This window comes from Coregonus lavaretus (genome assembly GCF_964263955.1).
Source record: "Coregonus lavaretus genome assembly, contig: HAP1_SCAFFOLD_4601, whole genome shotgun sequence".
Lineage (NCBI taxonomy): Eukaryota > Metazoa > Chordata > Actinopteri > Salmoniformes > Salmonidae > Coregonus > Coregonus lavaretus.
In genome coordinates this window covers 32,501-44,035 of record NW_028164297.1, presented here as the reverse complement: position 1 = coordinate 44,035, position 11,535 = coordinate 32,501, and the positions used below count along the sequence as shown (strand labels likewise).

General features: G+C 44.4%; 1 protein-coding gene across 1 annotated transcript in view; it reads right to left on the bottom strand.

The window, feature by feature from the left end:
• Positions 1 to 1,257: 1,257 nt before the first annotated feature.
• LOC311117233 (integrin alpha-9-like) overlaps positions 1,258 to 11,535 on the bottom strand; it is a 41,810-nt gene continuing 31,532 nt past the window's right edge. Inside the window, exons 10-12 of the mRNA XM_084192208.1 lie at positions 10,701 to 10,855; positions 5,798 to 5,958; positions 1,258 to 1,466 (exon numbers count right to left, since the gene is read on the bottom strand). Coding sequence (XP_084048334.1) covers positions 1,461 to 1,466; positions 5,798 to 5,958; positions 10,701 to 10,855 — 322 coding nt within the window. The 3' untranslated portion in view covers positions 1,258 to 1,460. The remainder of the gene's footprint in view (positions 1,467 to 5,797; positions 5,959 to 10,700; positions 10,856 to 11,535) is intronic.

Below are 11,535 nucleotides of genomic sequence, written 5' to 3'. Positions count from 1 at the left end.
CCCACCACTCCCAGTTGACATAACACCACCCTGCTCTGCTGTGACGTTAACCTCTAATAGTGGGATCTTGTGTTTTAGCCATATGTGTATGAGGCAGGGTCTCCCGGAGGATGTCGATGGGCACCAGCTGTTTACATTAACATACCTCAGCCAGCAAATAGAAGGCATGTGGGCAGTCACTTTAGCAAAATAAATGATAGGATGGGCATCTCTCTCTCTCTCCAGTCTCTCTCTCTCTCTCTCTCTCTCTCTCTCTCTCTCTCTCTCTCTCTCTCTCTCTCTCTCTCTCTCTCTCTCTCTCTCCAGTCTCTCTCTCTCTCTCCTCTCTCTCTCTCTCTCTCTCTCTCTCTCTCTCTCTCTCTCTCTCTCTCTCTCTCTCTCTCTTCTCTCTCTCTCTCTCTCTCTCTCTCTCTCTCTCTCTCTCTCTCTCTCTCTCTCTCTCTCTCTCTCTCTCTCTCTCTTCTCTCTCTCTCTCTCTCTCTTCTCTCTCTCTCTCTCTCTCTCTCTCTCTCTTCTCTCTCTCTCTCTCTCTCTCTCTCTCTCTCTCTCTCTCTCTCTCTCTCCTCTCCTCTCTCTCCTCTCTCTCTCTCTCTCTCTCTCTCTCTCTCCTCTCGTCCGTCTCCAGTCTCTCAGTCTCTCTCTCTCTCCAGTCTCTCTCTCTCTCCAGTCTCTCTCTCTCCAGTCTCTCTCTCTCTCCAGTCTCTGCTCAGAGTCACAAACAAACACTTAGAGGATAAGATTAAAGTGTGTAATCCCTATACTAGAATCTTTCCTCCCCTTTATTTTCCTCAATCATCTGTACAGTATCAAAGGTTAGACTGAAAACCATGATCACTCTAGTCTAAGCAGTCTGGTGTGGTTAGGTTGGAATTCTACTTGTGTGGGATTCTAAGCTAGCGAAGATGAGTGAGTGTACTGGTTCTTTGGTTGGCTTGTGGTGGTCATTTCTGATTCAGATTGTAACTGTATACTAATCTATAGAACTGTATAAAAACCTATTCCTTGTTCACACATCTGTGTTCCTCACCCCACACAACAAAGCCAGGAAAATATACCCCTTCAATCCAACACTAACCATTACTAGACTAATCAGCTACACTACCAGACACCTCATGGTTACATGGGCTGGGCCTACACACTCTTCTTCAAACCTACAATAAGCTAATTCAAACTCAACATTTCTTCACACAAAATATGTAAGTGTGAGTGTGTGTCTGTGTGTGTGTACACTACCGGTCAAAAGTTTTAGAACACCTACTCATTCAAGGGTTTTTCTTTATTTTTACTATTTTCTACTTTGTACAATAATAGTGAAGACATCAAAACTATGAAATAACACAAAAAAGTGTTAAACAAATCAAAATACATTTTATATTTGAGATTCTTCAAATAGCCACCCTTTGCACACTCTTGTGGAACTGGCCTGATGAATCCCACTTTCAGCTTTACTGGAAGAGTGTTTATCCCTGCTAGTACATTAAAGCACACAGAGACAGAGAGATGCCAGTTAGTTACGTACGTAGCACACACCAGATGTCAAAGCTAATCTACTGTACACTACTGCCCACCCAGAAACACAGAATCTGCATCCCAAATGGCACCCTATTCCCTTTATAGTGCACTTAGGGCCCCACATAGGGCTCTGGTCTAAAGTAGTGTACTAGAAAGGGAATCTGGTGCCTTTTGGGACGCAAAAAAAATAGCGATATTGCTGTACAGAAAATGTTGAACATGTTTACTTTGGGAATTAACATACATTTTCTTATTGCTGATCTATTGTGTGCATACTTACAATTTACACAGTTGAAGCTAACAGTTTATGCTCTGTCTGATTACAGTGTTAAAGAAGAGGCAACCCTAAGTGTCTAAGTATCATTATAAACTGGGTGGCCCTGAATGCTGATTGATTGACAGCCGTGGTATATCAGACCGTACACCCCGGGTATGACAAAACATTTATTTTAACTGCTCTAATTGCGTTGGTAACCGGTTTATAAAAGCAATAATGTACAGTGAGGGAAAAATGTATTTGATCCCCTGCTGATTTTGTACGTTTGCCCACTGACAAAGAAATGATTAGTCTATCATTTTAATGGTAGGTTTATTTGAACAACAATAACAAAGAATAACAACAAAAAAATACAGAAAAACGCATGTCAAAAATGTTATAAATTGATTAGCATTTTAATGAGGGAAATAAGTATTTGACCCCCTCTCAATCAGAAAGATTTCTGGCTCCCAGGTGTCTTTTATACAGGTAACGAGCTGAGATTAGGAGCACACTCTTAAAGGGAGTGCTCCTAATCTCAGCTTGTTACCTGTATAAAAGACACCTGTCCACAGAAGCAATCAATCAATCAGATTCCAAACTCTCCACCATGGCCAAGACCAAAGAGCTCTCCAAGGATGTCAGGGACAAGATTGTGGACCTACACAAGACTGGAATGGGCTACAAAGACCATCGCCAAGCAGCTTGGTGAGAAGGTGACAACAGTTGGTGCGATTATTCGCAAATGGAAGAAACACAAAAGAACTGTCAATCTCCCTCGGCCTGGGGCTCCATGCAAGATCTCACCTCGTGGAGTTGCAATGATCATGAGAACGGTGAGGAATCAGCCCAGAACTACACGGGAGGATCTTGTCAATGATCTCAAGGCAGCTGGGACCATAGTCACCAAGAAAACAATTGGTAACACACTACGCCGTGAAGGACTGAAATCCTGCAGCGCCCGCAAGGTCCCCCTGCTCAAGAAAGCACATATACAGGGCCGTCTGAAGTTTGCCAATGAACATCTGAATGATTCAGAGGAGAACTGGGTGAAAGTGTTGTGGTCAGATGAGACCAAAATCTTTGGCATCAACTCAACTCGCCGTGTTTGGAGGAGGAGGAATGCTGCCTATGACCCCAAGAACACCATCCCCACCGTCAAACATGGAGGTGGAAACATTATGCTTTGGGGGTGTTTTTCTGCTAAGGGGACAGGACAACTTCACCACATCAAAGGGACGATGGACGGGGCCATGTACCGTCAAATCTTGGGTGAGAACCTCCTTCCCTCAGCCAGGGCATTGAAAATGGGTCGTGGATGGAAATTCCAGCATGACAATGACCCAAAACACACGGCCAAGGCAACAAAGGAGTGGCTCAAGAAGAAGCACATTAAGGTCCTGGAGTGGCCTAGCCAGTCTCCAGACCTTAATCCCATAGGAAATCTGTGGAGGGAGCTGAAGGTTCGAGTTGCCAAACGTCAGCCTCGAAACCTTAATGACTTGGAGAAGATCTGCAAAGAGGAGTGGAACAAAATCTCTCCTGAGATGTGTGCAAACCTGGTGGCCAACTACAAGAAACGTCTGACCTCTGTGATTGCCAACAAGGGTTTTGCCACCAAGTACTAAGTCATGTTTTGCAGAGGGGTCAAATACTTATTTCCCTCATTAAAATGCAAATCAATTGATAACATTTTTGACATGCGTTTTTCTGGATTTTTTTGTTGTTATTCTTTCTCTCACTGTTCAAATAAACCTACCATTAAAATTATAGACTGATCATGTCTTTGTCAGTGGGCAAACGTCCAAAATCAGCAGGGGATCAAATACTTTTTTCCCTCACTGTATGTTGGTAACCTGTTGTATATAAGTGATAATGTACTCAAAGCAGACCTGGGTTCAAACATTATTCAAAATCTTTTAAATACTTTGAGTGTTTGATTCAGCCTGCCTGGAGTGCCAGATGGGCTGGGTTTGCAGTTTTTCGTACTATTCTATTGGTCCATTAAGCCAGGCAAGCACAGATAAAGTATAAGAGTTTTGAATAGTGTTTGAACACTGGGCTGTTTGAGGGGGGGGGGAGGCTAGCATTGTAATGACAGCTCCTTTCACTACGTAGTTCAGTCGGGCTCAGCCTCCCGGGGAGAAATTAGCCTGGGGTCCACTGTAAAGAATGCCAGTAAAATGTACAGGCTCCGTGTGGGGTGGGACCTCTGGTCCCCATTAGCAGGAGGTGAGACATAAATGGACGCCCTCAGGCCTCAGGACATAGGTCCGCTCAAATGCTGCTTCTGAATCAGCTGGCTGTCATAAAGTAATTAACTACTTATGAAGTGACAATGGAGCATCTGTCTACTGTTCTTACTGAGGACAAGAAGCTTTCGTCTGCACATTAAGATCCATGCAAATTGCAGTCATTAAAACTTAGTTTAAGAACAGGCTTTGTTAGATTTCTAGGCTATGCTATCTGAGAATAGTGACAAAGGTCTACTGCTGTAACAGAAAGCTTGGAAATTAAATGACTGAAATTTGCATGGCTTAACAGTGAGTGTGTGGAGGGTTCTTTCTCCAGTTTAAGTCACATATTTCCCTGCACCTTAGCTACTTAGCTATGTTGTCTGTGTAATAGATTACTTTACTGTCTCCTGTTTCTACAAGGCCCCCTCTGTCCGTCTGGAGCGTGAAGTCACAAGCTCTGCTGGTCGGCTACTGCATAGCAACCTAGCAGTGCCAAAAGCCCTAGAATGCCTATGTCAATTACGATCACCACAGTGATTGGGGGGACGGCAGTTTTGGGCTCTATGTTTTTTACAATTATGATCAAGTTCGATCCCCACAGTGAATTATTTTAAAGTTCGAGATATTTAATGAAATAGCAATCCATTCTGACTACTACATTTGTCGTCACACAGGACCACATGCTGACACAGACCAATCACGGGCCGGCAGGCTACGAGGAGGCTCACGCCCTCATGCACGCTCTTTGCACGTGCACCTAATGGGGTGTGGTGTGCTATCCAGATGAGAGTGCAGTGTCAACGAGCCTGTCAAGTGGAGATGGAGGGGCTGACCAATGTCTATGGGGCTGACAGAGGACGACAGAGCGGAGAACAGAGGACGACAGAGCGGAGAACAGAGGATGACAGAGTGGAGAACAGAGGACGACAGAGCGGAGAACAGAGGATGACAGAGTGGAGAACAGAGGATGACAGAGTGGAGAACAGAGGACGACAGAGCGGAGAACAGAGGATGACAGAGCGGAGAACAGAGGATGACAGAGTGGAGAACAGAGGATGGCCATGGAGATGGAGGATTGCACTCACTATGTTTGAAATATCAATTTAGTATGCAACTATTATTGAATACATTATGAATGTCTGAGGTTATTTTTATTATGACAAAATGATGCAGTTGCACAAATGATAAAGATAAAGTCTACAATTATATAAAAATACAGAATCGAGATAAAATAATTGTACAATTTATATATAAATCCAATCTAGCCTAACCGAGTTGTGATCGGTTGGTTCTCGACTGTTTATGTCCAAGGCTTCCGTTATTGATGGCGACGTCATCTTGCAGCATTGGGTTTACTCTCTCAGGCAGGATGAAAACGACTACATCGACCATTATCCTTTGCGCGCTTCAAATTCATATACTTCCGGCTTCATGCGCCATCGGGAGTTTTCCATAGGAATACGTGGATGACGTCAGCGCTATTACAATCTACTGGTTTCAATGTCTATGGTTTCTACCCATTTGGAGATGACAGCACAGTCTGAAAGTAAACAGTGGTTTTATGAACCATTATGACCGCCTGCCTGTCACCTTTGACCTGACCCAGCAGGCTGTAGTCAAATACCACTCAACCAGACAACTATTAAACTGTTGAACTGTCACACACATGCACGCACACACATACTGAGTGTACAAAACATTAGGAACACCTGCTCTTTCCATGACATAGACTGATCAGGTGAATCAAGGTGAAAGCTATGATCCCTCATATGACTGAGGTCTAGGAACTCACCTTAACGTATGCGGTGTACTGTTGGCACTCCACTCTGTTGATGTCCAGACTGAGCTCGTTGCTCACAGAGCTCATCTGGGCTCCGTTCTGAACGAAGTACACTCTGGAAGGCTGGCTCCTCTGTCTCTTATCCACATCAGCTGTCAGGTTATACAGCAACTCTGGGGAGAGGAGAGAGAGGGGGAATCATGGGTTAGTTAAAGCTAAGTCATGTTTCACTTCACACAGTCTGAATAAGACATTCATACAGTCAAACATAGGGGAGAGAGAGGTCCACATTTGTTAGTTAGAGAGGAAAATTACAGGGCAATGTAAGGCTCCTAATAGCACCTTTTAATAGTGACAATGTTTCGATCCAAGGTGGATCTTAGTCAGGTCAAGCCTTAGTTGGAGATGTCATCATGTCTCACTACCAGACATGCACACACACACAAAATGACGCTGGAATGTATAGCGGCTGTTTTACGGGCTCCTGACCAATTCTACTATTTTGAGCTGATCTTAACTTTTTTTCGTACATAATGTTTCCACCATCGTTTCCTATGACCGAAAATAGCGTTTGGACATCAGAACAGTGATCACTAGCCTTGATTTGGATGAAGATTTCTACTTCAATGCGTCTGCGGCAAAGGACATACTGCTCACCCCGTACCAGGCCCTAATCCCTGACACTCGGAAGAGAAAGAGACGGCGATATAGAGGCTGACGTGCGGGTAACCTGATGAAACTACGGCAGAGAGTAAATAATCCGCTTCTACTCTCTGTTCTATTGGTGAATGTACAATCACTGGAGAACAAACCGGATGAACTCCATTCGAGACTATCCTATCAACGGAACCTGAAGAACTGTAATATCCTATGTTTCTCGGAAACTTGGCTGAACAAGGAGATGGATAATATTCTAGCTGGTTTTTCTATGAATCGGCAGGACAGAACGGCAGCGTCAGGTAAGCTCAAGGGGGGTGGTGTGTGTATCTTTGTTAACAACAGCTGGTGCGCGATCTCTAATATTAAGGAAGTCTCAATCCTCATGATAAACTGTAAACCATCCTATTTACCAAGAGAGTTTTCATCTATATTTTTCGTATCTGTCTATTTACCACCACAAACCGATGCTGGCACTAAGAACACACTCAAAGAGCTGTATAGGGCCATAACCAAACAAGAAAATGCTCATCCAAAGGCGGTGCTCCTAGTGGCCGGTGATTTCATGCAGGAAAACTTAAATCCGTTTTATCAAATTTCTACCAGTATGTCACCTGTGCAACTACAGGCAAAACAAGGCAAGATAACCTTTACTCCATAAACAGAGATGCATACAAAGCTCTCCCTCACCCTCCATTTGACAAATCTGACCATAACTCTATCCTCCTGATTCCTGCTTAGAAGCAAAATCTCAAACAGGAAGAACCAGTGACGCGCTCAATACTGAAGTGGATGCTAAGCCACAGGACTGTTTCGCTAGCAAAGATTGGAATATGTTCCGGGACTCATCTGATAGCATTAATAAGTGCATCGACAACATTGTCCCCACAGTGACCATACGTACATATCCCAACCAAAAGCCATGGATTACAGGCAACATCCGCACTGAGTTTAAGGCTAGAGCTGCCGCTTTCAAGGACCGGGACAGTAACCTGGACGCTTATAAGAAATACCGCTACGCCCTCCGACAAACCATCAAACAGGCAAAGGGTGAATACAGGACTAAGATCAAATCCTACTACACCAGCTCTGACGCTCGTCGAATTTGGCAGGACTTGCAAACTATCACAGATTACAAAGGGAAACCCAGCCTAGAGCTGTCCAGTGATGCGAGCCTACCAGATGAGCTAAATGCCTTCTATGTTAGCTTCGTGGCAATCAACACTGAACCATGCGTGAGAGCACCAGCTGTTCCGGACGACTGTGTGATCATGCACTCCATTGCCGATGTGAGTAAGACCTTTAAACAGGTTAACATTCACAAGGCAGTGGGGCCAGACGGATTACCAGGACGCGTACTCAGAGCATGCGTTGACCAGCTGGTAAGTGTCTTTACTGACATTTTCAACCTCTCCCTGACCCAGTCTATAATACCTACATGTTTCAGGCAGACCACCATAGTTCCTGTGCCCAAGAATGCTAAGGTAACCTGTCTAGGTAGCTCTGACATCTGTAGCCATGAAATGCTTTGAAAGGCTGGTCATGGCTCACATCAACACCATCATCCCAGACACCCTGGACCTACTCCGATTTGCATACCACCCCAACAGATCCACAGATGAGGCAATCTCTATACCAGGCGGTCTCAGAAGAAGGCCCTAAAAATTGTAATAGAGTCCAGCCACCCAAGTCATACAGTGTTTCTCAAAATGCATACTACCGTGCTCCGAGATAGCCACAAAGGATAGCCATAAAGGATTGTTAGCTAGCTAACCACGAAGAATTTACATCTACCTTGGATAACATTGGTTTTAGGTAATTTTTGCCTGTTATACTATCGTCTCTATTGCCATTGTCCTGGCTAGAAGAAGGAAGGTTCAGTGAATGGGTAAGTCCATAGTAAGTCAATAGGGCTAAATGGCTAGCTAGCTAGCCACAAAGAATTGACATCTACCTTGCATAACATTAGTTTTAGGTCATTTTTGCCTGTTTAACTAGCTAGCTGGGTAGCTAGATTACGATGCACATATATCTAGATTAATAATTATGAAGTAAAACGTTTGCTTTGCGTATATCTTGTTTCATCTATACTGTTGCCATTGTCCTGGATGGAATAAGGTTCAGTGAATGGCGTGAGGTAATACAGTAGGGGGAGTGAGAGTGCTTCTCAAATGAAATGTTTTCCACACTCTCGTCCCCACAAGAACGTACTCAAGAGAACGTCCTCGGAAAATGCACTTGAAGCATGAGAGTGTGGAGTACAGTAGTATGCATTTTGAGAAACACCCATTTCTCTCTGCTACCGCACGGCAAGCGGCACCGATGCACCAAGTCTGGAACCAACAGGACCCTGAACAGCTTCAACCCCCAACAGCCATAAGACTGTTAAATAGTTTGTTAAATAGTTACCCGGACTATCTGCATTGACACCTTTTGCACAAACTTTTTTGACTCATCACATACGCTGCTGCTACTGTTTACAATCTGTCACTTTATAACATTTACATTTTAGTCATTTAGCAGACGCTCTTATCCAGAGTGACTTACAGTTAGTGAGTGCATAGATTATTTTTATTTTTTCATACTGGACCCCCGTGGGAATCAAACCCACAACCCTGGCGTTGCAAACGCCATGCTCTACCAACTGAGCTACATCCCTGCCGGCCATTCCCTCCCCTACCCTGGACGACGCTGGGGCAATTGTGCGCCGCCCCATGGGTCTCCCGGTCGCGGCCGGCTACGACAGAGCCTGGATTCGAACCAGGATTTCTAGTGGCACAGCTAGCAGGATCTCTAGTGCCACTAGAGATCCTGATTCGAATCCAGGCTCTGTCATAGCCGGCCGCGACCGGGAGACCCATGGGGCGGCGCACAATTGGCCTTAGACCACTGCGCCACTCGGGAGTTATACTTTATGTACTGTGTGTATCTCGGTGTGGTGCGTGTGTGTGTGGTGCGTGCGCCATGTTGTGTGTGTACGCGCGTGCATCCATGTATGTGTGTTAGGGGGTGCCTTCCATGACCTCACCCTGTCAGGCGGAAAGGGGCGTTGTGTTCATTACCGGTCCAGGCGTTTTCACCAAACAGGACAGACACACACACACACATACGCGTGCACACACACACAAACTACCGGGCGTCATCACCAAACAGAAAGACACGAGATACTGCAGTGCAGCCAGTCAGGCAGTGCAGAACTACTTTCCACTGGCTGTGCCAAACAGTCAAACAGAAGAGAACAGAGAAGCATTATTCCTCCTGTTACGCCTGGCCCTGGACCTGCTCCTCATTATGTAATGAAACAGCAGGCTATTTCCCTGTCCTGGGGGGCTGGGGGGTGTTCAACACGACCACACCCAACTGTGGCCACACCCAAACAACAGTCAACCATGAACACACCTAAACAGTCGAACAATAACCATGACAAAACATTTAAACACTGAACACTCAGAACACCATGACCAGACCCAAACACTAAACCATGACCACACCTAAACAGCCAACCAGGACCACACCTAAACAGCTAACCAGGACCACACCTAAAGAGTCAACACCTATTGGCTGGATTATAACCAGAATAGACCAATAGACTGAAGGAGAACCACAACCATAGGCAGCATCCATTGGCCAAAGGCTACATCATGGAATGACACAATTCAGTGGCATATTTACAAATCCCCCTGAATAATCCACTACAATATAGCCTACTAGTTCTAACTACTAAAACAAGGCATATGAGGGGTCCCAGTTCAAACGTATCACTCTATAAAGTAAAGTGAGTTGTAACTTTTTTAGTGTGTCGGCTGTAGTTATGCTGTAGCTCAAATCAAATCCAATTTTATTTGTCACATGCGCCATATACAACAGGTGTAGACCTTACAGTGAAATGCTTACTTACAAGCCCTTAACCAACAATGCAGTTTTAAGAAAGAATACCCAAATAAATATATCAAAAATAAAAACATCACAAAAAAATACAATATAAAATAATACGAAATAAAAGTAACAAATAATTAAAGAGCAGCAGTAAAAATTACAATAGTGAGGCTATATACAGGGGGTACCGGTACCTAGTCAATGTGCGGGGGCACCGGTTAGTCGAGGTAGTTGGGGTATTATGTACATGTAGGTAGAGTTATTAAAGTGACTATCCATAGATAATAAACAGAGAGTAGCAGCAGCGTAAAAGAGGGGTGGGGGGAGGCAATGCAAATAGTCTGGGTAGCCATTTGATTAGATGTGAGACAGTTGTGCTCACCTATCTGTCCAGGCAGGTGTTTTCCTCTGAAGAGCAGGCAGACTGTAGCGTTGAAACAGTTGAGGTGCTGTGGTCCCTCATGACACTGAGGCACAGAGATGTTAATGGAGACAGGCAGGTAGATGGACACGTCCACAGTGATTACCGGTCGGGACCTAGAGACCAAACATAACATGGTGTCAATGGACCTACAGTGAGGGAAAAAAGTATTTAATCCCCTGCTGATTTGGTACGTTTGCCCACTGACAAAGAAATGATCAGTCTATAATTTTAATGGTAGGTTTATTTGAACAGTGAGAGAAAGAATAACAACAAAAAAATCCAGAAAAACGCATGTCCAAAATTTTATAAATTGATTTGCATTTTAATGAGGGAAATAAGTATTTGACCCCTCTGCAAAACATGACTAAGTCCTTGGTGGCAAAACCCTTGTTGGCAATCACAGAGGTCAGACATTTCTTGTAGTTGGCCACCAGGTTTGCACACATCTCAGGAGGGATTTTGTCCCACTCCTCTTTGCATATCTTCTCCAAGTCATTAAGGTTTCGAGGCTGACGTTTGGCAACTCGAACCTTCAGCTCCCTCCACATATTTTCTATGGGATTAAGGTCTGGAGACTGGCTAGCTCTTTGGCATCAACTCAACTCGCTGTGTTTGGAGGAGGAGGAATGCTGCAATACAACATGATGTCAATGGACCTCCACCAATACAATACAACATGGTGTCAATGGATCTACAACCAATACAATACAACATGGTGTCAATGGATCTACAACCATTACAATACAACATGGTGTCTATGGATCTACAACCAATACAATACAACATGGTGTCA